The following is a 25,585-nucleotide window of genomic DNA, read 5'->3' as shown; positions in this document are numbered from 1 at the left end:
TTCAAACTGGTATATAATGAATTAAGCATGTAAAATAAATATAAGAGGTTCTGAGTTATAGGTCACAGGGCCGGTCTGAGAATTTCATACTCAGTTTGATGAATACATGTAAATCATTGGTGTCGGAAGCAAATTCAAAGTGGGGGGCTAGGTGTAAAAAAATTTTTTTATACCTTCTAAAAAAAACCTGACAAAAAAAAAACAAACAAAAAAAAAAAAACGAAAACATCGATTTCCCAAACACGAAAATCCTATTTCGGGGGGGGGGGGGGGGGGGGGGGGGTTTGAATTCGAACTTCAGTACCAAAAATTTTTTTCCTATACACGACCTTTTTCCCATTTTTTACCTATACTGCCATGTGTCTGGGGAAAGTTGGGGGGCTAAACCTATGAAGCAATGTTCAATATCTATACTAAGTATATGTTTGGAAAAAAAGCCCCGGCCCTAGCCCCCCCCCCCCCCCCCCCGGTTCCGACGCCTATGTAAATTATAGAATTATTTTGACTTTTTCCTTGGAAAGCCGGCCAATATGTAGGAGCGTGTTTTAGAGGCAAACACCTTAGTGCGGGTATTACTGTCTCATGACAGCATCTAGTTATATATAAAATTTTGCCCAAATTTCTAAAATAGTGTCAAAATCGTACAAAACTTTTTCCTATTAACCTGGCAAACCTGTTCATCAGGGTAGCAATTTGAATATAAATTTATTAGAAATGTTTTTGAGTTGTGAATTTTTTTGGTGTTATTTTTCCTTTGATTACTGCAAAAAATCATTATTACACCATGCTTCTCATTATGACAAAGACTGATTGCCTCTCAAAGACTGGAGCACGTCTAACTAAGAGGATTCCTATTCCTTTAATTCGGGCAGATAAATCACGGTGCCAAGTGAGTAGAATTAAGATATCAACTCAATCTACAGGCTCTGAAGCGGTTCAGAATAAGATCTGATTTTGTGTGGTTCTAAGTCTGCTAAGGTTTGCTCTCTCTCTCTCTCTCTCTCTCTCTCTCTCTCTCTCTGAGAAAGATATTTAAGCGATAAATTTAATTGTTTATCATGCATGATTTTTAAATACAAAATCAATATTTTTTAAATTTTAAATAAATTTTAAAATTGCATGTGGATTCCAGAAAGGGTGCATATAGTATTATAAGAAATTTTTAATAAGAAATTTTGTACTGAAACATTCTGTACTTCACGCATCCAGACCTGAGCTGACAAAAATACCTTAGCATGTTATTTTTTTTTTAATTCTGTTTACACTATATTTTATTTTTTTAATTTCAGAAGCCTTTATTAATTCTTGCACAATTCTATTTAAATAAAAATATATGATAAATATCAGATTCGCAAAAATTAAAAGCCTTTGACATAACATACCTCATAACTGATAGAAAAAAAATAATGATCTTTGTGTTACTGTTTTTCCTAGTCATGAATTTAAGACTTGTGTGTACACTCGTGGGTTCTATAACATTGCTGGGACTTCAGACCGAAGGTAACTAAAATATATCACATCGTCTATCACGATTCTATTGTATGCAAAAATAATGTTAAAGAATACGTACTGTCTTTCTGAACTTCACATGATTTGTGTTCCATGTTTGTTTTATTTTTGTTTGTTTGTTTGTTTTTTTGTTTTGTTTTGGGGTTGGTTTTTTATGTCATACCTACATTTTTTTTAACTTTATCATAATTTTCATGGTTAATTTAGAAAGCTTCACTCTATGATAATAAAATTGAATTGCTTATAATAGTTATGTCCACGACAAATGGAACAAAAACCATTCAAATTAAATTCTTGTTGTGACCAAGTTAATGCTGGCAAGTTTTGTTTGTACTTAAAATATTCATTGTTTTATCAGCATGCAGCTATCAAATTCTAGATTCTTGTTTGGCAAGGATATGTACTCACTCATTCATTAAGTAATATACTGTGTAATTTATGTTGCAACGATCAGATGTGAAACTAAGCCAGTAAACTTAACGGGCCGTAGCACTGTAGCCTCTTACTTATCTTGTTAATGGGAAAGATGTCTGAATTTTCTCTTTTTTTATCTGAAAGCTTAAATCTACATTTTATGTCATTGTGGCATTCATTTGTTATAAACAGAATTAAAAGTTTAAGTAGTCTCCCTTTAGAGGGTAGCTCTTTTTGCTTACAGTAGAAATGAAAGAGAATTGTCAACTGGGCTAGAAATATTTTTCCCATTTATATTTCAATAATTATGTATCTTGGTGTTTTTAAGTTTGTTTTATTTATATCAAACAGTAACAAATTTTGAAAGATTTTTAAAGAAATATCTTGCAGTAATTTCAAGCAAATACGAGGGTTGATCCAAAAGTAATGTCACTGTGTCCATATCTTTAATGTTTGGCGTCATATTATTATACTTTCATGTAAATTAGTTAAATCTGATTGGTCAAGAAACATTTGCTAAAATACACGATTCCCCGCTGAATAATGGAGCCACGCCCTCCAGCGTAGCAACAGTCACCATTGCTTGACAACGGGTAGTATTCCAAAAAAATAGTGACTGCGCGTAATGTATGCGCGTACGGTTCACCATACTTTTCGACAGGTATCATTTAAGGTATCCGATCCATATTAGCCTCAGATTCAATGGAATTGAATGCGTAATAGATATGTATGGGCTTAATACTCAGTGTAGTTGGAACTTATTTTCATCTTTCAGCATAAGAATGTAAGGGTGGGACATGTCCTAATTTATGACCTTTTCCTGCCCTTGACGAGTTATCTCCCTTTGATTTAAGTCAATAAAAATTAATTTTAAAAAAATCCGTCTGGTAAAAAAATTATTTCTAATTGTTTTTCTATTCCCAATTATCAAATACATCTTTCCACCACAGCATTTTTTGATATTCAAAGTATTTATTTTTTATCTTAAAAAACTTCCTTCCTTCCATAGATTTCAATGCAATCTTCAATAACTTATTTCTGCTTAGGTAATAAAATTTTTGAAAATTTCTCTTGGTAAATCCCTTTCTACTCTAAAATGCATTAAAATAATATCAGGATATTTTACAAATAATTGATATTAAAGGTTAGAAATTTTGGTCCTTATATGGGTCGGATACCTTAAGCGTTTGAATCGAGCGTTATCATAAAGCGTCTTCCAAAAACCTAGATTGGTAAACCAAACGAAAACACACCGAAAATCAGTTTATCAAAATGTTCGCCAGTGTAGATGAAAATCATATTAAAAATTTGATTGAAGAAAAGGATTCAAAGAGTACACAGAGAACCGTGAAAAGATCAGTGAATTTATTCCGATCATTCCTAACCGAGAAAAAAAACAACCCTGAGTTTGAGAGTTTTTCGAAGGAACAACTGAATGAAAAGTTGAGACTTTTTTTCGTGTCGATCAGATCAAAATCCGGGGACAGTTTGAAGGTAACTTCTCTTCAAAGTATTAAATATGGACTTTCCAAATACTTGAAAGAAACCTGCAAGATTGATATAAATGATCCTGAATTTAACGACTGCAAAAAAGTATTCAAGGCAAAAGTTACGGACATGAAAAAAAGGGCTATGGCTCCGTCATCCACAAACCTCCGATTTCTCAGGAAGATCTAAAAAAACTTTACAATTCTGACAGTGTGGTATTTAACATAAATACACCATGTGGTTTGCAAATGAAAGTGTGGTTCGATGTTATGTTCTTCATGTGTCGCAGGGGAAGGGAAAATTTACGATGGATGACAAAAGACACATTTAGAGTAAGTACAGATTCCTGTGGGCGACAGTTTGTATTCCAAGCTGTTGATGAGGCTGATAAAAATCACAGGTAAACACTTATGAATCAATATTTATATATATGTGCACACATGTATATATATTTTGCATTTGAAATTTCACTAATAAAAATAAACTTATATTTTCTTAAAATATTGCAGTGTTGATGGAACCCCTGATGACACTATTGGTGAAGGGAGGATGTATGCACAGCCGGGGAGTGTGATGTGTCCTGTAGAATCTTTCAAGAAATATGTAGACAAACTGCACCCCAAGCTTGATGCTCTATGGCAGCGTCCTTTGGATTCATATCTTGAGTCAAACAAAGTGTGGTATTGTCGTGCAGCTATAGGAAAAAACACCTTGGGATCTATGATGTCTGAAATTTCAAAGCTTGGAAATCTTTCCAACATGTACACAAACCATTCCATTAGAGCTACAGCAATAACGGCTCTTGACGATGCTGGAATAGAAGCACGGCACATTATGAGAGCATCAGGCCATAAAAGTGAAGCTTCTATTAGAAGTTACGCTTGTCGACTCAGTGATCCAATGAAACGGGAAATATTAAGACTCTAGGATCACGAGATGATCAGAAAGAGAATGAAAACATGGGATTAGAGGATATAACTATGGAGGAACTTGATGCTATATTTAATGACAGTACATTTTCTGAAGTTTCCACAAACCAAGAGAAATCAGTGGAATCTCCACAGCCACTAAATGTCTTAAACTTAAATTCAGTACCAACCAATGTCAGTTCAATGGGAATTAATGTATACCCATCTCTCAATAACTGTGTGGTTCACTTCAACTTTTTGCCCCAGAAGTAAATAGTGAACTTCTTGGAACTGATCCTTTAATGTTGTGTTCCATGATAAATACACTTTCAAACTATGATATCTGTTTGTTTGGAGATATCCATTTGTTTGTTATTGTTATTTGTTATGATGTTTATTTAATTAAAAACAAGATGTTATGTGATATTTATTTCTTTCAACACAATTTTCTTTTATATAAACTGAATTCAGTTGACTCATGATTAAAGAAAGAAATTTTTTAAAAAAAAGTTGTTTTACTTTGATACATATATATTGTGAAACATTTTATAACATTCAGTATAATATAATAAATATTGCATGCTAGCTAGGGTAACATTGGAAATTGTCACCCTAAGCGCCTCGGTCAACAATGGTTTTCTTGGGGTGACAATTTCCAATGTTACCCTAGCTAGCATGCAATATTTATATAATATTTATCAAATATAATGCACGAAAAGATGCAAAAACATAAATCTTATCAAAATTGAAAATTTCATTTAATAACGTTCAATTGAATTCATTTTATAGATGTTTAAAACATTAAACATAGGGGGTGTCGCCGCGTCACAACTAAACGTCACGTTTTAAAGTTAATATTGTTAGAAAGAAAAAAGACAAACACATTTAAAAAAGTATCTAAAAAATCGTCTAATCGTCCAATTATTCAAAATTTACGACATTTTTTAATCTTTAGATAGAAATTTAATGGCAGCATTGTTTTTTATCAAATAAAACAGTATTGTTTATATCTGATGTATTGCAGAAACGAAATGTCGAAATGGAATAAAACACCGAAACAAGTTGTACTGTATTTTTCCTTCAAAATCGGGAAATCACAAGTAGAAACAGATATGATGGTAAATCAAACTCGCAGAGGAAAGAATGTCAACGAGAAACTTGTTCATAGGTGGTTTCAAAGATTTTGGGTGGATAATAAGTAAATAAATGATCATTTGGGGACAGAAATACATAATATGTACCGAAAGATAGGAGGTCGGGTGGAAACATTCAATGGCGTCGACGTTGTCGTAAAAGAGATTAGTGGCAGTTTGAGTGATATGAGACACTTTTAAGTTTGTCTTATGCTATTGTTCAAAGAATTTTGATGAAGGGTTAAATTACAGATAGAGTGTACAATTGGTGCCAATTGTTTTTAAAGAAATAAAATATGTGAATGTTTTCTGAATATCATTTTTTTAAATAAAACGATGGGAAGGCGTTTTTAAAAGTTTGTGACAGCGCATATCCGTTTTATGACGTAATTTAGGTGCGGCGACTACCATAATCGCATTTTATGTTTAATTCGATATTTTGAAAAGTATAAATCATTTTAATTTGAATTTTTCAGGACTGATTTAAAATAATTATAGCTTCCATCATATAAATTTTTCTTAAGTTACGTCGACTGGGAGAAATTTTATCGAAGTTGTGACATTACTTTTGGATCAACCCTCGTATAAGAATACTCATAACGATATGCGGAAGCAAGGCTTTGCTTAGTCTAGTTGTTTGCTTTTTTTCAAAATCGGATCAATCTTAGCAATTCTATACATGTACAGAATTTTGACCTCGTAGCAGTCTCTTTTAATGTCATGTTTTATCTTCCATGTTTTATGGAATAGTGGGATTTAAACACGTCACAAATCTATACCAGTACTCACATCCCGATAAATGATATCTGATATCTAAAAAAAAGTCTTTATACCATGTCTATTTTCAGCATATTATTGTTGGGATTGGTATTGTGGATACTGGAAATATAAATCAATAAAGGAAAACAGAGAAAGAGGAATGTGTGAGAAGGAGAAGCGGGCAGTAATAGATGATTTAAACAGATTAAGACGAAAATGTGACCAAAATGGAACTATAACGAAAAGCAAGGTTAATGAAACTAATGGCAGGTGCGCGAAAGAGAAGGAGGCACTTATAATTGAAGCTACCAGAAGATGCGAGACGGAGAAGGAAGCACTGAGGGCTGATTTCAACAGACAATCGTCAAATCAGTTGAGAATACTGGCCCGCCAGTTATCTGACTGTCTGAAGAAGCCGAGCTCGGGCACCTGTTCTGCTGACGTCAAATGTTTCTGGGATTCGTTCATCGAAACATGCATTCCCAAGGAATTAGCTTTGTAAAAGCTGCAATTGTTTGACTAGTAAAATAGTCACTTTTATATTTCCTTTTCATTTATTGAGATACATGTAGGACAGCTGTTCATGGATTAAGTTCTATATATGTTTGTCCTGGAGTAGAGCTATTTTGAATATAAAACTTCATAATCTCATATCAGGTGTCCAAAGTGATCATCGAATCCACTGTGATACAAATATGAGATACATCTATCGCTAACCCACTTACCCAGTATGTTACTACCCTTAATCCGTCACTTTCAGAAAACTCAACACTGTAATTTATGTTTTATGGTCGATACAATGACCTAGTCAGCAAATATAATTTATCAATTATTCAAATCCTGACTGAAGTTTTTCATACTAATTGTAAAGCCAATATATTCAAACTGAATTGTCGACAGATTTTTCCGTTATTTCCCGATCATGACAAAGAACACACAGCGGGTGTGACCGATTGGCAGGGGATGCTCACTCCTCCATGGCACCTGATCCCATCTCTCATGTTTTGGAGGTCCGTGTTTACTCTGCTCCTATATAGTATTGTTAAATGGACTTTTGGGTTTGAATACTGATCGTTATCTCCATAAATGTCATTTTTATAAAAATGCAAGAAGTATTTCATTTTGAGAAGTATAATACAATAATAATTTTTTTTCAACAGTATATATACCTACTGCAACTTACAAAGTATTTTAGATATACTAATTTTGTGTTTGTTCAATTCAATCATATTTGCCGATTCATTTTCGCAATAGATAACTAGATTGAGCCTCGTTAAGGTAAACGTTAACAGAACCAGTTTATTTTAATGATTAATGATTTGAATTAATGAGTTAATGATTTGTTTAAATATTTTCACCGTTTAAATCCACATCAAGGAAGAATTGCGAACGATAGAATTGTTCTTCCGCCTACCTCCAAGTCAATTTTCAAAAGTTAACATATTGGAATGATTTTTAAACATAAGAAAAGATATAAGGAACATTTACTAGTAATTATATTCAAGACTATTTCAAATAAGGTGATGCTTGAAAGTCCGATTTCAACATGGAAAATATTCTCTAACCCCCCCCCCTTTTTTTTCAAGAGCTATAATTATGGATAATTTACTTTTGAGCGCTGGTTATTAAATAATTAATCAATTACCATTGGACTGTTCCTTGTATTGAACAAAGATTTTATGCATAAATTGCAGTTACATGTAATTTTAAATTAAATGTGTACAAAATGTAGGCGGGAATATCGAGTTAGCGTGCGTATGGTCCTTTTAACATAGAAGATTACACAGCTACAAAATAATTATTTGTATCTGTCATAGTATGTTATTAAAATTTTGAAAAAGGAAAAAAATTATAACTTGGTGTCAAGTTCTCTTAAATCACTGGATATAGTGCAACTATAACAATTGTTTTTAAAAAAAGCATTTTGCAAAATTGAGTCAAATACGCTGAAAGAACTTAGGACACAGTCGTGTGGAGAATGTTTGCAAAAAAAAGTATGAATTGAACATATTTTATTGACAAAGTCAAAAGGATCGGACACAAGTTCAGTAACTTAGATAGTCCTCTCCTAATGCAACATTTTGTAAAATTGCCAAAGTATAACAAACATACATATGGTCTACTACATACATATGTATGTAAGTATACAAAAAATATATATGTTATATACAAATCAATTTCTCCCTAAATATGTTTGGAACAGTGAGAGCACATGTTTGTATCCGTGCCTGCGTCCCTCAAAATTATAGTACTTCAATGCAGAGCAGATTTGTCTGACCTAACAGAAACCATATCATCGTGCATTCTGTAAAGGTTATCAAATTGCCTTTAAAATAACAACTTGATTACTTACAAAATATTTTATAATGCGAATTGTAACATTCTGTGCTTTTCGCAAAATTACATATACGTATATGTATATTGTAAAAAAAATTATAACGTTAAACAAAACTCATTATATCATTGTACTAGGTATATTTTTCCGCCATGCATCTTGGATCAATTTCGATTTTAATTCTTTCTTTAGTTATGTTTGACTTTGAAACTCAAGGTATGTATTAATTAGAATCTCGTGTAGAGATAAAGCTTAATTACTAATAGTTACATTTCTGAAAGAAATCAATATCCAAAGCAAATTTATCCTTGTTGGTTACATATACTTGTACAAGTGTGTACACAAAAACTGAGGGTACGAATAATATATTGGTCCTTTGTATATCATATCCAAGCAACAAATATAATTTATTGGTCTTTTGCAATTGTATATCATGTCCCAGCAACAAATATTTTGCTTAAAATTGTTTTGTATCTTTATGTAAGGTTTTTCTGATCAATGTATTCTGTCCGACGTGGTTTTATATTGAAACTGTCATAATAAATGTACACGTGTAGTTGAAATTGGTATATTCGTTGTTACGGTGCATGCTATTCTCACGTGATATTTGTGAGTATTCCAGGAAACAAAACATAAAGAACTACGCACACTAACTCTCGATTCCCGCCTACATTTTGCACCCATTTAATTCACTATTAATGGCAAATTGGCCGTAAAATCACATGAAAGTTTAATGGAAATTTGTTTATTATTTTAACATTTGAAATAGTCTTGGATATGATTAAATGTTGCTTATATCTTTTCTTATGTTAAACGCAAATAAATCAAACATATATGTTGAAATATGTGAGGAAAAAAAAACATAATTGTGTGTGTGTGTGTGTGTGTGTGAGGGTGTGTGTGTGTGTGTGATTGTGTGTGTGTGTTTAAACATATGTCCCCCCCGTGAAACACAAAAGCTTTGGTATGAATTTGTAAATTGACAGTCTATATTTCCTGTTAAAAGGAATTTTTGTTTCACAGGGGGCGGGGGGATGTTTTTGAAATATTTCCCCTTTTCCGTTCATTTTTATAGTGAAAAACAAAAAAAAAAGTTTTACGAAAGTTATAGAGTATTTTCCCTTAGTTTTCCCAAATAAGTTTGGTAAGTTGTTTTATGAAAATTCATGAAAAATATACATGTATATACACTGTATAAAATGAGAAATCATTCAAATGTATTAATTAACTTTTGAAAATTGACTTTGAGGTACTAGTAGGCGGGAGAACAATACTATCGTTCGCAGTTCTTTAATTCATAAGATGTCAAAATCTATAAGGTTCAAGGTCAAAATGGCTCTATGTAACTAAAGCCTTTCAAATTAAATTTTATTCGATGGTAAAGGAGCTATCGCGGGGTCGTACGAATTAAAATTTTAGTTAGAATAACAGTAGTAGTGTTCATAGAAGAAACACTCTTTAGTCAAATTTAGTATTTAAACAACTGCATTAAAATTGATATGAAAGACGTCAACCAAAATTCGGCCCAATTATAGGGAATTATATGCTATAACAAAGTCGTTAGGATGAGTATTTACAAGATGCTAATTATAATAAGATTAATGAAATCCCTGTAAAATTAACATATCTGTCAGTAGCTTGTCAATTAAAAATTGAATATATTCAGAGAATGATCTTGAGTGTTTAATAAGTTAGTTTGATTAATTAATTAGTTTGAAAAGTAAACACACTATGCAGGTGATAACGGTATATTACTGGAGGATGTGGAAAATTGATGACTGAAAAAGCTGAAGTCTTCACATTTCGTATCATAAAGTTTTGTTGTTCGTTAGACTTAATCCTCTTGCAGGCACGTAGCAACAGGAAGAAGGGGGGGGGGGGCACTTTTTCCCAACATTACATATACTGTAGGAAATATTAATTAAAAGACTAGTTGGTCCACCCAACTTTTTGTGATGTAATGAAAATGTAGCATTGTAGGTCCCAAGAATTGTTACTGAAAGAAGTTGGCATCGAAAAAGTTGGCTTGTTACAACCCCCCCCCCCCAACCCCACCCCCACGAAATATGATTTTCGACACTGGGCAATTTTTTTTTAACGAAAGCCCAATGAGCTCATTTTCGTAGGTAAGAAAAATAATTTTTTCGCGTTATAACGCGAAACTTTCGCGAATAACCGCGTAACTTTCGCGTTATAACGCGAAACTTTCGCGATATAACGCGTAACGTTCGCGTTATAACGCGAAACTTTCGCGAATAAACGCGTTACTATCGCGTTATTACGCGAAACTTTCGCGAAACTTTCGCGATATGCGCGAAACTTTCGCGTTATAACGCGAAACTTTTGCTGTATAACCAGACATTTGCTTTAGTCTCAATGTTCTTTTGATTTTGTCATTAATTTTATTCAATACAATGTTAAGCAAACGGCTATTTTGATCTTGGACTATCACAAGTTAAATTTTAAGCTTTCTTGCTATTGAATCCATCGTTACCGTCACAATTTGTCTTTCTGAACGCTGTTCAAACAATTCAAAGTTTACGTGAGTTTTCCAAAAGAAACTTCAAGAGAATTAATTTCGGGGAAAATCACCCCTTTCCGTTTTTCTTATGCACTCTCTAGAGAATTTGAAATAATTTTATTTTATAGAGATCAAGATCTCAGAAAATTGACAAAATGAGGTAAATTTGTCAATTGTGTCCCACCGCATTTGTGAAAATTGGATAGCAGATTTCTATTTGTCTCCGTTGGAGTCACTGTGGAAATTCGATATCCTATTTTGAGGTTGCATCACGTTGTCATTCCATTGCTTACGAAAACATTGACAATTCAAAGTGTACAAACTCTGCTGTATAACTTCATAGTTTTTATTTATGGCTAGTCCACTAACTTCTCTATAACCCAATATAAAAATATTGGAGACAATGAAATTATACATTGTTCATTCACTTTTAATTTATGTTTCTACAGTGTATAATTTTTTGTCCAAAATGGTTGATTGCTTAATTTACTAGTGGTACCGTTGTAGTAAATGTTCATGATTAAAAATCAGCTAGAAAAAAATGTCAAGTGGAGATTTTCCTTAAGAAATAATCAGTCTAAAGAATTTAACAATTGAAAAACATGTACAAGAAAGTTAAATTCATTTTTTTAAGAGCATGTCTACGAGAAACCGTGCAAAAGGTTATGGGATCAACTTCATATTTTGTGTGTAAATTTCTTCTATAATATGAAATATTTTGCCACAATTTTTTTTTCAGTGTGGTCTCACTTAAGGGGGTAAATCGACTCTGTTACTTAAAATAGAATTCTTGGTCCTTACACAGGGTGAAAACAGGAATTTTATAGGATTTTATATTAAAAAATTCAGCATTTTATTTAATAATGATATAAAATATCCATATATAGTTGAAAGTAACAAGATACACTTGTTTCAGAAAATTTTTATAATCACAAACTGTGTCCCCGTTTAAGTGCAAAAAGGTCACAAATCTGGCATATTTCCAGATTTTTGAAAACTGATAAAAATATTCACTTTTCAAAAACCTACAACTCAGAAAGTGACGCTTAGAATCAACTCAATCTCATACAAATTATTAGACAACATGTCTGTCTACATTATAGAAAAAAATCTGTCTTTGGACTCTCAAATATTTGGCTGTACTTTTTACTTAAAGTTTGACATTTTTTTTTTTAATTTTCAATTTTTTTTTCATCCCTGAACTTCAGCATGGAGTTTTTTGTTTATTTGAATATTTTCAAAATTAAAATTCAATAGTAAGGTTTTAAAATAAAATAAATTATTCTGATGACTAATATATCCCATCTCGCATCATATTCTTTCGCGTTATAACGCGAAAGTTTCGCGTTAAAACGCGAAAGTTACGCGTTATAACGCGAAAGTTTCGCGTTATATCGCGAAAATTATGCGCTTATTCGCGAAAGTTTCGCGTTATAACGCGAAAGTTACGCGCTTATTCGCGAAAGTTACGCGTTATAACGCGAACGTTTCGCGTTAATACGCGAAAGTTACGCGTTATAACGCGAAAGTTTCGCAATATATCGCGAAAAATACGCGCTTATTCGCGAAAGTTTCGCGTTATAACGCGAAATTTACGCGTTTATTCGCGAAAGTTTCGCGTAATATCGCGAAAGTTACACTTTTATTCGCGAAAAAAAATATTTTTCTTACCTACGAAAATGAGCTCATTGGGCTTTCGTAGTTTTTGCCTGTAAACTTTTTCAGGTTAGTAAAAAAAATTTCACTGGCTGCCACCCTCCCCACTTTTAAAAACGATGCTACGTGGCTGTCTTATGTCAGTACATTTAAATATGAAACGGATGTTGCAGATTCTGTGGTATCTTTGGTTTCAAATTTACGTGGATAATCGAATCGACATATTCATAAAGGTAACTTCATGTAAATTGTAAACTGATAACACGTCGTCAATATATCATATCTGAAAACAGAGTTGAAGGCCATAGGAAGTGGTCTTTTTTTTTTTTTTGGTATTCTTACTTAAAACTTTTTTAAAAAAGGACTTTTTTTTCTTCAAATGTATATGAAATCTAATTTAAGTTGTATTTGATAGGAGACGCGCTTTGGTATAAATTCATTGATTTTGTTGTCTATACAAAAGCCAGAAATTGCCCTCTCGGTTGTTTGAATTTGTACATTTATATTTTATAGAAGTAACTTCATCATGTTCATCAAACGAATATATATATAAGTAATAATCATATCATGCACAGCTCTTATCACACAGCAATGATTATTATAGGATATAAATAACTCGCCATGTATATAAATTCCCGATGTAATGAAGAATTGAACATAGACAATCGTAGGACGATTCTCACCTTAGTTTGGACTTTCAGTAGGGCGTGGCACTCTCGGTGCTACGTAATGGCGAGTACTAGTAGATTCTCATTGGTTAAGAAATTAATAACATCAGGAACATCAGCTAGGAAGTTTAAAGTGTTGTTGACAATGATGAGACAACTGATATCCCACCTCTGTGCCGTGAGAGAACTTTTAATTGGCTATTTACTACATCAGTTGACATTCGGCCGAATTTCTATCCTATGTATATTTCAACAGTGAAGAAAAGCTGTGTCAATTTCAGAAGCTGAGGTAAGAGAATGCCACGCCTTACTGAAAGTCCAAACTAAGCTGTAATAGTCCTATATATAACAACAGGAAAAATGGAATACACATGTAAATTTCAGAAATCCAAGAAATTTACATGATGGGTTCCTTGTGTATTGAAAAGGTTTTTATAATATTATTGTGCATTCTACCTTGCCGTTAAAAGGTTTCCTACAATTAAAAGGGTTCTATGTATATTTCCAATGGTTTCCATGAATTAAGGTACAAAATAATATATATCCAATCCCACCCTTTTTTTTCACTCAGTTTTGTTGACTTGGCATTTTTTTTTATTGTTTCAGCAATCAATGTGTGTACACGTGTTTGTCAACAAGAAATGCAAACAGCAAGCGAGGAAGCAGAAGCGAAGTGTGAGACAGAGAAACAGGCACTGAAGGATGACGTCATCAGAATGGCGACGAACAAGCAGAGGATTCTAGCGCGCCAGCTAGCCGAATGTCTTCTATTAAACTCCGTCACTTGTCCTACCGACTCCAACTGTTTTTGGGACTCGATTGTCAACATTTGCATTCCTAGAGAATTAGCTTTATAAAAAATTTATGAGATAACCGATAGTTTTGGACAGTAACTGTTGTACTTGAGAATGGAAGATACTTTCAACTTGTAATCTTATACACTCACATAGAAAAAAACATGTCATGTGCACTATCCAAAACATAACGGAAATATGCATTCCAAGTCTATCTGCATAGTGGATGCATCCTAAGATGCACTTTTTCCATTTGTTAATAAAAGTATATACTAGTATGTAATTTCTGGTTAATTGGGATCTGCATTGTCCAAGGATCATTCAGTTCCGAATGCCCTCTTCAAGAAAATCCAAGTGTAAAAAACTTTTGATCCAAATCATAATTGATGGAGTGTATCTTTATCGATACCAGTATAAATTAATGTGATTAATTGCTGTCACATACTCTTGTTTGTTCTCTTGCATTACAATTTACCTATGTCAGTTGATGGAAATAAGGAATTTTCTTCAGAATGAATTTGTTTGAATTACAATATCTATATTGGATTCCAAAACTTCACAAAAATCCTTACAAATCAAAGATACTAAGCGGTTTCCAGTAAATGTTCTACGCCAGGTCCGAGGATCTTCAAACAGACTTAGACTTAAGCCGTCAAATTTTAAATTTACAACATGACTTTGTATTTCCTGCCACCCGGTAAATTCAAAATTTACAACATGACAAATTTCTAAAACTAAGCTAGTAAGTTTTTGTCAAACAATTTGCTAAAACAAGAAAATCAGCGCCTAGTTTAAAGACATTATATTTCGTATCTATATAGTCGAAATAATAAATTATCGTGTCAGCAAATATAATTTATTATGAATTCAAATGCTGACTGGCCTTTTTCATACTAGCCTATTGGCAAAGCCATTATTTATGCACTTTTTCCGTTTTTTCCCAATCGTGACAAGCAAGGAGCACTTGGCGGGATCGAGTGTCTAATCGGCAGGGACTGCTCACTCCTCCATGGCATCTGATTCCACCACTGATGTTTTGGAGGTCCGTGTTTACTCTGGTCCTAATTTGTAATGTTAAATGGACTTCTGGGCTTTAAATTCTGTTCGTTATCTCCTTATATTACATTCAAGATTATCGAAGGCACAGGCACCTGGCACACGGATGGTACGTGTATCCCACCCCCTACTGGCCCTAGCTACTGAGAATTTTTATTAGACACAAAAACTTATCAAAAATACATGATTTCCTAGTCTATCATTCTTACATTTCGATATCGGGTGATAAGATGATTTAGAGATTGGCCAGGTATATACCAAATTACCACAGTACACCATCCATTCGTCAGGTGCTTGTGATCAAAGGCATTATTCCTGACGACCAATTTTGTTGGATCTATGCGTTTTTCTGAATATCATTTTTTTTTCTTCTAAACAGATTTACTGGTTTGGAAATGTTTCTCGAAATTGTTTGGAACGAGTGGCTATTTAGAATAATCGAATAATACGCTGTGCAAATTGACAATTATTTACTTTCACTTTCGCTTTGATTTCTCGTCCTGGAATGTTGTCGTTGACGGTTGAGGATCGTTTTCTGAACGTTTTTAAATAGTAATAGTATTTTCAAAGATGGAGAGAAAGAGTATGTGTGAAATGTGAGTTATATCATTTTAAAGAACTATTGTTCTTGAAATAGTTTTAGAAATCATTGTCACATACCTGTCAACATGGCCAAAATTTTTCGGGGGAGAAAACGCGCGACGACCTTTTGCAAATACAAAAAGTCATCGCGCGTTTCACTGTTTCATAGAACAAAAATAAACAACAAGATAAAACTTTATTAATATTAATATTAACACCATCATTAATTCATAAAATTTACTGTTTATTCATACATTGTTTAGAAACTTGTACAATGTGAATTAATTTTGAAATTATAAAATTTTATGTTCACTATCTATTCTGCCAGTCCATAAGAGCATCATTTAAATAAAATTCATGGCAAATGCTGTAGTTTAACTTGGCAATTAGAAAAATTAATAAAGTTCTGCAGACAGTCTTGAGTTTCAAGCTTTTAATAGATGGATGAATGGATTTTTCTCACTAAGTCTAAGGGACATGAGTTGTATCCTTGATTTAAAGATCTGAAATTGAAATAATTGTCAAAACTTCATGCTTACATTCTTAAAATAATGTGTAATATAGTATGAATGAAATACCCTGTATTTTTTTTCTTTTAATCTCATAACATATATCGAAATTTTTAAATATACTTTATTTTAGTAATGTTCTAATGTGCTTATTTTATATTTCAATTTAGAAATGCATTACCCTGTTTAGCTTTGTAAATTTAAAGAAGTCTTCTAAAGACACTGTCTTGTTGCTCTGTAGTTTCAGGGGCTGTTATATGTTGATGCAGGATTTACTAAGTCATCGAATCTCAAAATCTGTTGGGAAATCTTCAGCTGACTCTGAACATTTATGTTAGCTTCCATGAAATTTGTTCCCTCTCCTGTTAAATTAATAATAGAGTACTGTAGCCACACCTTTCCTGATCACTGTATTGTTTATGGAATAATAGTTTTGTCTTAGGCACTTGTAAACTTATTTGCAGCAAAGTATCAAGTACTTCCATATCGTTCTTTACCGTCATGTTCTGTAAAAATTTCCACATCTGGCATCTCTGTCTTTGATAATATACACTTTTAATGAGAATAAGGAGCAATTACAACTGCAATTACATCTGCTAGCATAGTTGACACCTTGTTGATTACCTGTTATCAGTGGCAATAAACAGATTAGCTACCGATATAAACACTGCATGGCCTCCATTTTTGTGTTGACTAGTCGGTATTTTACGAACCCAAGTAGGTAAAAAATCCGGAATTTTTCAAAATTGGTAGAAACGGCAGTTTAAAAAAAAATCGTTAGACAGTCGGTAGGGATGGTTAAAAATCGGTAGACTCCCGATAAATTCGGGAGAGTTGACAGGTATGTTGTCATGTTTTAGCTACATACTAATAGTGAGTAATCACTAATCAGTAATGTCAGACACGTTATCTTTAAGTCTGTTAGTTACGTTAGATGTCTGTAAGTAGTTTAGTGAAGAAGAAAGTAAGTAAGTAAATTTTATTTATAGTCGTATTATACACATTACAAAGAACATGATTTTTAAAACTCTTTTACCGACTAGGAAAAGTTTCTGTAAAGATTAAAATTGAAATTTTACTTACCTGTTTACATTTCAAACATTTTTAAAAAAAAATCACAAAAAATTTAATTGAATTTTGAGAGTATTTTTATTTGGAAAATTTCACACAATTGAAATAAATTCATTTTTAAAAATTGACTCTTTTTATAACATGTTTAAGATGCAAGAAAGATGAAGTGAAGTACACATGCCCTCGCTGTAATGTCAGATACTGTGGACTGACGTGTTACAGAGATGAACTACACACGGATTGCTCCGAGGCTTTCTATAAAGACTGCTGTATGGAGGCTTTAGAGAATGAGGATGTAAGGTAATACTCCATAGTCTCTATCTGACCAAGTAACCAATGTTTGTTTGAAATATCTGACATTTTCCTTTCCTTGGTTTGATAGTCTCTATCTGATTCTAATGTCATTTTTCTGAAACGAATAATCTGTCCGTACAACTCTCTATAGAAGTGGTGTATGGATTTCCTTGTAATTTAGAAGGATTCTGAAGGAATACTACATTGCTGATAATAACCTTAATTAACTTTCACATTATGAATAAAGAAGATATCCACATTTTTGTCCCCCACTTTCGCGAAAGCTAGTGGACATTAAATCTCATTCGTCTGTCTGTCAGTCTCTCCGTCCGTCACAAAAACTTTAACCTTGCCCATAACTTTTGATTTAGTGGAGCTATGACTTTCATATTTCGCATGTGTATTCCTTAATTGTGACAAGACCTTTCTTTGGATACCACCAAATTTGGCCTTATGACCTTGACCTTGGAGTTTGACCCACTTTTACCAGTCAGGGGTGGTACTGAAATCAGTCATTTTTGAAAATGATGGATAATGGTCATTTCTTCTAAGTATATAATGTACACAATTTTCTGATTTTTGTAAATATGACGTCTTTTCATCATATTTCCATTCTCAAGTCAATTTTCCCATCCCATTTACTACAGTAATTAGATATAGTACACTATCCTGCCATAGACCCTTGTGTAGAGAAACATCTTGACAAGTAATTGACACCAAAATAATTTAGTGCGCCCCGTAAAACTAATGAGATAATTAAGTGCCCTGACCTAACAACTTGATAAAAAATGATGAAAAACAGTCATTTTTAATATCAGAGATAACTCTATTTCTAAAATAAATTTCAAAATAGAAATGACTGTTTTTCATCATTTTACTAAAAAATGATGAATTTCCATCATTATTAAAAATCAATTTAATGACTGAAAATCATCATTTTTAAAAATGATGGATTTCAATCACACCCCTGACTGTTTACACAAAAAAATTAAATTTTTACTTTGGCAATAACTTTTGAACAGTAGATACATGTACCAGGGCTTTTATATTTCACATATGTATTCTTTGTGGTAAGACCTTTCATGGGATATCAACAACTTTGACCTTTTCACCTTGGCCTTGGAGATTTCCGTACTTATGAAAATTTTTAACCTTGGCCATAACTCTAAAACAGTAAGGGATATGGCTTTCATACTTCACATGTAATCCTTGTGAGAAGTTCTTTCATTGGATACCCAAGAACTTTGGCTTCTGAACTTGACCTTGGAGTTTGACCCATTTTTCAAAAACTTTAACCTTGGCCATAACTTTTGAATGGTAAGGGCTAGGGGTTTCATACTCTACATAAGTAATCCATGTGAGAAGACCTTTCATTGGATACCAAGAACTTTGACCCTTTTACCTTGATCTTTGAGTTTGACCTACTTTTTAAAATTTGGGTACCAAAATACCGGTATTTAATGTGTTTTTAAGAAAAGTTTAATCTTCGCTTTGTTGCCATACGGTGTCATCAGTGTTTCACAAATGCATTTTGTTCCTTTTAACTTTTGACTGAGAGGAGATGGGGCTTTCATATGCTTTGGCCTTCACGATTGACTTAATTTAAAAAAAAAATCGACTTTGGCTATAATTTCTAAATGACACATGATATGGCGTTCATATTTGACATCTCACCCACAAAGACACTGAAAGCGGGGGACCACAATTCTTTGAATTTCCTTGTTTTATCATGTTTATATTTTGTCTCTCAATTTGATCCAACTGGCAAGTGACAGTGTACAGAAAGAAAAGCAGTATTGGGGCACAGGTTATTTAAAAATTTCTCTTGAGAAGCACTGGACCAGATAAGATTAAGCTTATTTCAAAGCTTTCTGAGTTTTGGTCGACTAGATTGATCAGATCATGGCCCCAAGGGTAGAATTCGGCCTTAAAAGGGGAGAATAGAGGCCTTAAAAGGGGAACATAGTTTAACAATAGATTTGGATATCTTGATCAAATATTTGTATGATTTTTGCAGCTCTGAAGAAAAACAAAAAATGTTGGAAATGCTTGACCGATTAGAAAAAGAAGATGCAGATAATGAATTGGGTAATGTAATCAATTAACATATACCTTATTCTTCACATATTACAATAATTTAATTTCACTTGTATCTAGCAATTTCATTGGCTGAATCATTCAGAGGAACATTTAACATTTTGTATAACATAACTTGCCTACGTCACAATGAGTTACGTCAAAAACGTATTACTCCGCTTGACGTTACTTTTAAAATATTGCTCAATTTGAAGCCTTTTTCCGGAGGAAATATTGTCTCATTGTCTACACTGAAATTAAATTATAAGAAATGAAGCTAATTTCAACTTATGTTATCCGATATAACAAAACTTAAATTGGGACAGTTTACACTAATTTATAGAGCGTAAACTACCCCAAGTTATGTTATATCGGATAACATAAGTTGAAATAAGCTTCATTCCTTAAGTATTCCAGAAAAAACAAATAGTTTAATATCCTCACATGCTATCTAGCAATTAAAACCATTAGAAATATGCATAAAGAGCAAACATGTAAAAATTCATATTATTAAAAAAGACATAGCAAAATTATGAAGAGATTTGAAGGCATTCACTTCCGAATCAGTGTTTGTAACCCTCTCAGAGATAAATTGTAAAGGTCAGAGTGTCACACGGAGGATTTCCAATAGTCTGTAATAATATGTTAGGCCAAAATAAAATTATAGTTTGTTTGGAATTGCCTCCCACCTCATTGAAATGCCCCCTCCTGAAAAAATTTTATTGTCAGATCAAAAGTAGAAAGATTTTTTTTTTATTTAATCATTTTTTTTTTGCCCATTACATTGTATCACATGCACCATACAATTCAAAACACTGAAATATAGTGTAGAAATCTATGTAAAACTATGTGGGTTTTTTGTTGTTGGTTGTAGATATTTTTTTAAAGTCAGAAAAAATGTATTTACTGTTTACTGAGATTTTTATCAAAAAATTCAATTTTTTCTAAATTAAAAAAAAAAAAATAATTTCCCTCCCTCCCTCCTGTGTCTGAAAACCTTCAGGCGGCAATTCCAAACAAACATTTTTTTAAGGATGGCCTTATCTATCCTTCATGATGTTAAAGTGATATAGAAAATCCAGTAGTAGTAAAAGGATATTTTCATAAATAAAACTTGTGACAAAGATTTAAAAAATAATTCATGGTTGGTAAAGATTATGTAGTTGATATTGTTGGTATACATTTTTTTTTTAAAAAAGTCAGATTCTATTCAAGTTCTTAAAACGAAAACAGAGAAGCCTTTGCTACAGTGATTCAAAACTTCCAATGAATTTATTGAAAAGTAATAGTACAGTTTGTCACACTATTATACATGTAAGTAGTTTTCTGTTTTAGAGGTGGAGGAGTGTGAGGAACTCTCTGAGCGCCTGACAGGACTTAATTTAGGTAACACCCTGTACTTCTTGCTGTATCAGCTTCTTTTAAGATATTCTTTAAAAAATGAATATTTATAACATACTTTCTTCATTATGTTTATTATAGCAATCATATTTAAGCTTGACCATAAAACCTAAGTCTTTAATTACAGATACAGACACAGACCAGATCTGGAACAGACTGACTGACCAAGAGAAGGCACAGTTCAATAAAATGGTCAAGGATGGTCACCTTGGTAACCTTGTGGAAATTTGGACTCCATGGTGGAATGTCAAGGTATTTTTAGCATCTTGAATTCTACATTATTCTGTTTATAAATGTATATGGAATTGTAGTCAGTTTACTAACCTTATATAATTTCAGCAAAGTGTACAACTTTTAAAGTAGCTACTCTGTAACTGAATTTAAACTGTATAACATTTATACATATACTGTATCCAGGGGGTATACCCCTTTCGCCCTCTTCTTGAATGGGCGATTTTAAGACGGAGCGAATTGAAATTACACAGCATAATTTCTTAAACTGAACTATGATTGGGTGAATTTAAAATGGGGCAAAACTGTTTGCAAGTGCAAAAAGGCGAAAATAACACGGGGCGAAAATAACCCTGTATACAGTATGTAAAAACAGGAGACAGTAGGTTAGCATACTTGAAGGCAAGATTTGATAGTGTGTTTGCTACAAATCAAAAAGATAATGATCAAATGATTTAATTTGGGGCCAGTTTTGAATTTGGAATGAGCTTACATTTTATGCCCTCAGATCGAAAGATCACAGGGTATATTGTTTTTGTCATGTCTGTACATGTATGTTTATCTGTCTGTTTTTAACTTTAACCTAGCCCATAACAATTGTGCTGTCAAGGGTAAGTGTATACCACCTCAGTCTACGCCCCACTCCAGAGTTGTGTTACCATCGGGGGCATAGTGTTTCACAAACACATCTTGTTTCTTTCTAAAATTCATTTGCTTTAAATTTTACTTTTCATGTTTACAATGTTCAGTTGTTTGCTTTCTGTAGGAGGAGAAGATAAGTGAAGTAGACAGTGTTAAGGAAACTCAAATTCCAGCAGTGATACAGAAAATACCAGACATCTCTAAACTACTTACGGTAAGGTACTAAGGCAGGGATTCAGGTTTGATGCAGTGATCGGGGTATCAGATTTAATGCATATCAGTGAAACATGGAAAAAGCTCTCATAGAACAACAATCTCTTTTTTAGGAAAACACAGGTTAACAGAAACTTTTATTTGCTCTCTGCATGGTCTGCTCAGAATTTCAATTTGCCTGCAGATGCTTGTCAATCTTTCTGAACTTTCTTAAATCACAGTATATCTCTGTTTATCTTCATGGATATAATCATACATGCATAATTTGTTTTATTAGAATAAAGATGTAAAAAGAAGAGAAGAGATTATGATTTTGTTTATCTTCCTTAGAAATCCAAGCCATCAGCTGACATCAGGAACAACATAGTGAATGTCCTGTATGCCTATGTGTTTGTCTGTCGCCTGTATAACGGTACACACTGGGACTGCCCGCAGGAAGCCGCTCTCGTAAGATGACTCAATTTATTGCATGTTTCCATTTCTTGGTGTAAAGTTTTTATGCGCCCGGATCGAAAGATCCGAGGCGTATATTGTTTTTGTCCTGTCTGTCTGTTTGTCAGTAAACTTTAACCTTTGCCATAACTTTTGAACCATGACATATTTGGTATGCAATTTCTTTCATTGTGACACTGTGACCTATATGCTAAAAATAGAGGGTTTTTTTTGCAAACTTTCCTTTGGTAAAAGTAAAGTTTCCACTTGAAGCTTTCACATGACACCAAGGTAAACCTTGTGATGAATATAAAAAAAGCTCTTTTTTTTTTACCTTCACCATAACTTTTGAACCGTGGAAGATGAGACTTCATATTTGGTAAATATTTCACTAATCAAGATCTTTCATTTGACCTTGTGACCTTGACTGTGTCTTATATGCTAAAAATAGCTTTTTTGAACCTTCACCATAACTTTTGAACCATGAAAGATAGAGACTTCATATTTGGTATGCGTATTCTACTAATCAAGATCTTTCAAATGACATCAAGATTAATGACCTTGTGACCTTCACTGTGACCTTTACGCTAAAAATAACATTTTTACTTGATAAAATGAATATAAGAATATACATGGTAACTAGAAAAAAACTCCTTTAAACTGATACGAATTTTCCCCATATTTTTTCACATTACTTGAAATAACTTTGAGCATAACATTTTGCATTTGAAATTTGATATCCATACATTTTCCCATATTATGTACATATATGTACAATTAATTTGTGATGTTTAATAAATCTTTGCTTGGAAATTTTTAACCTGATTAATTAAATACCGACTTTCAGAAACTGGTGAATGCCAGTGATGTGCTGACCAATAATTCTGTCTGTAGTAGTCCTAGTGAAGCAGTACAGCTCTGTATGGCTAATGTGAGTATCAATAAGATTCCATCAGATGAATTCCCTCTTCATATAACATCTAACAATGACAATTTCATTATGAAAAGTCATAAGTTGTAAGCGAACATAAATATTTTCAAGTTTATTTGGGTAAATTTATCTTTTTTTAGAAGAATAATTTATAAAGTTGAACTACATTGTTTTGTTTCTTGTAGAGGGAATGTCAGCAATCCCAGGATTTTTTGATCGGTCTGGTGGACGATGTTGTCAAGATTCTACAAGGTCCAGGTGGAGGGGAGGATCAAAGATTTGTTATGGCGGCCATTTCAGATATCTTAAAGCTTCTAAAGAAATGTCACAGTCAGTACAAGAAAGGTAACATATCATGCAGCACTCAGACCTGATCAAATGATCTGGTTGTTAATTATTATAACGTGCAATTATCTTTGAGTGGAATTTGGCTGACTGTAACGTTTTCTTATTTTCTAATTTCCGATTCTTCTTCAGAACCACTGTGACAATTTCAACCAAACTTGCTTCAAAGCATTCTTGGGTAAAGGAAATTCAATTTTGTTCAATTGAAAGGCCATGTCATCTTTCAATGGGATAAAATAAAAGGCTTAGTAAAAATTTGGTGGTATCTTATAAAAATATTCTTTTCAGTACCACTAGTTGGAATTTACCTGTAACTTTTAAAGTGTAAAACTTAAGTTTATTCAAAAATGGCCGTCAAGTTAAGTGCAGTCACAATGGCAGATCAAAGTTTTACATAGGAACATACAGAAAAAAATCTCTAAATATTTTCTTCTCAAGAACAGCAAAACCATGATTACTGGTAGTCATAATGATATGGATTTAGATCTACAATGTTCATGTATCTTTAGGTATTGTAAATTCAAATTTGTCCCCCCCCCCAGGATAGGGTGGGGCCAAATCTTTTAAAATTCTCACAAAAACAAAGACATGATATATGAAAGTCATATGGATATGGAAGCATCCTCAGATAGTGTAGCTTCAAGATTGTTCAAGTCATGGGTTGGGTCATAATAAGAATCATTACATAAGATTAATCATAAAAAAAAAAATTGCTGTTGAAGAGCAGGGCCATATTGACTCATGTTTACATTATGGCCCATGTGCCTCTTGTTAATAGAAGGACTCATGGAGATAGCACCACTTTGATAACATATATTTCCTCTTACAGATATCAAGCTATCTAGGGCGGCCTCCTCTGATACCGGGGAGGAGAAGCAGCTACTGTACCGGGGGATAAAGAAGGTGGAGTTCTACCTGGCCTGGTGCCAGAAATGTGGAATGGCCCTTCTGTCTGTCTTGCCAGAGCTCAGGCTAGAATACAGTAGGTTTGAAAAAATACCCAGACAGATGTTGCAGATCTCATGCGTCTTTGTTTACATAACGATATTAAGAATTTTAATGCCGATACGTACACTTGTGTACTTTAGTATGTGTTTGAATCTGATAACACATAGTTTTCATTCTATATGAGTTTCATGTCAACATGTTTGTTGAATCAATAATGAAAATATATCAAATAAGACCATTGCTACTCGCAGGTCGCCTCATTGAGGAGTTAGAAGAAACCAATCAGGTCAAAGAGAGCGTCACGAGGAACCTAACAGAGTTGCGTCCCCCTCCCACAGGGAGTAAATTGATAGAGGAGCTGACATAGTCATTCAGATAGAGAGATAAAGACATTGGAGGAACTCATGCAATCCTCAGTACTTTATCCCACACATGGAGTCAAAACAAAATTCCTAGTGCTCCAGCTTATGAACATAGATTCCTCTTAACTTTGCATTCAAGGAAGGGAAAATAACTAATGCAAAAGGATGGCATGTTATTATTTTGACTCTGTATTGAAGTGCATTTGATTCTCCTACCAAACATTATTTTGGCTCTATTGAAATGCATCAAATTCTCTTACAGAGCATAAATAAACTATTATTTGTTACAGGAAGAAAGTTTTATTCA

General features: G+C 33.1%; 3 protein-coding genes, 1 long non-coding RNA gene and 1 pseudogene across 4 annotated transcripts; 4 read left to right on the top strand and 1 right to left on the bottom strand.

Moving 5' to 3' along the window:
* Window positions 1-874: 874 nt before the first annotated feature.
* Window positions 875-6,751, top strand: LOC134256371 (uncharacterized). Its single transcript, XM_062739015.1, has 3 exons — window positions 875-978; window positions 1,435-1,500; window positions 6,301-6,751. Exons 2-3 carry the CDS (start codon window positions 1,437-1,439, stop codon window positions 6,711-6,713), a joined length of 477 nt encoding a protein of 158 aa, XP_062594999.1. The 5' UTR covers window positions 875-978; window positions 1,435-1,436; the 3' UTR covers window positions 6,714-6,751.
* LOC134256362 (uncharacterized) lies at window positions 2,416-4,849 on the top strand (annotated as a pseudogene).
* Window positions 6,752-8,692: 1,941 nt separating the features above from the next.
* Window positions 8,693-14,463, top strand: LOC134256366 (uncharacterized). The gene is made up of 2 exons (XM_062739011.1): window positions 8,693-8,762; window positions 13,998-14,463. The coding sequence occupies exons 1-2, from the start codon at window positions 8,699-8,701 to the stop codon at window positions 14,246-14,248; spliced, it is 315 nt and encodes a 104-aa protein (XP_062594995.1). The 5' UTR covers window positions 8,693-8,698; the 3' UTR covers window positions 14,249-14,463.
* A 1,261-nt stretch (window positions 14,464-15,724) lies between these two features.
* Window positions 15,725-25,577, top strand: LOC134256373 (zinc finger HIT domain-containing protein 2-like). The gene is made up of 11 exons (XM_062739018.1): window positions 15,725-15,837; window positions 17,554-17,703; window positions 19,715-19,785; window positions 21,109-21,159; window positions 21,302-21,426; window positions 22,172-22,261; window positions 22,591-22,707; window positions 23,540-23,623; window positions 23,809-23,968; window positions 24,798-24,950; window positions 25,168-25,577. Exons 1-11 carry the CDS (start codon window positions 15,812-15,814, stop codon window positions 25,281-25,283), a joined length of 1,143 nt encoding a protein of 380 aa, XP_062595002.1. The 5' UTR covers window positions 15,725-15,811; the 3' UTR covers window positions 25,284-25,577.
* LOC134256364 (uncharacterized) lies at window positions 16,047-16,950 on the bottom strand. Its single transcript, XR_009989712.1, has 2 exons — window positions 16,514-16,950; window positions 16,047-16,326 (listed from the first exon to the last, which is right to left on the bottom strand). It is a non-coding gene; the product is annotated as an uncharacterized LOC134256364 (long non-coding RNA).
* Window positions 25,578-25,585: the final 8 nt, after the last annotated feature.

Source organism: Saccostrea cucullata, unplaced genomic scaffold (genome assembly GCF_032062105.1).
Source record: "Saccostrea cucullata isolate Sc308-1 unplaced genomic scaffold, CSIRO_AGI_Scuc_v1 ctg4784, whole genome shotgun sequence".
Classification (NCBI taxonomy): domain Eukaryota; kingdom Metazoa; phylum Mollusca; class Bivalvia; order Ostreida; family Ostreidae; genus Saccostrea; species Saccostrea cuccullata.
This window is presented reverse-complemented; position numbering and strand designations above follow the sequence as displayed.

Excerpts from the sequence above, each read along its gene's own strand:
- LOC134256373 (XM_062739018.1), top strand. The coding sequence starts at position 15,812 with ATGGAGAGAAAGAGTATGTGTGAAAT. Across the intron at positions 23,969-24,797 it reads TCACAGTCAGTACAAGAAAG|ATATCAAGCTATCTAGGGCG; the intron begins GTAACATATCAT and ends TTCCTCTTACAG. Across the intron at positions 24,951-25,167 it reads AGAGCTCAGGCTAGAATACA|GTCGCCTCATTGAGGAGTTA; the intron begins GTAGGTTTGAAA and ends TGCTACTCGCAG.
- LOC134256371 (XM_062739015.1), top strand. The coding sequence starts at position 1,437 with ATGAATTTAAGACTTGTGTGTACACTCGTGGGTTCTATAACATTGCTG. Across the intron at positions 1,501-6,300 it reads GCTGGGACTTCAGACCGAAG|CATATTATTGTTGGGATTGG; the intron begins GTAACTAAAATA and ends GTCTATTTTCAG.
- LOC134256366 (XM_062739011.1), top strand. The coding sequence starts at position 8,699 with ATGCATCTTGGATCAATTTCGATTTTAATTCTTTCTTTAGTTATGTTT. Across the intron at positions 8,763-13,997 it reads GTTTGACTTTGAAACTCAAG|CAATCAATGTGTGTACACGT; the intron begins GTATGTATTAAT and ends TTATTGTTTCAG.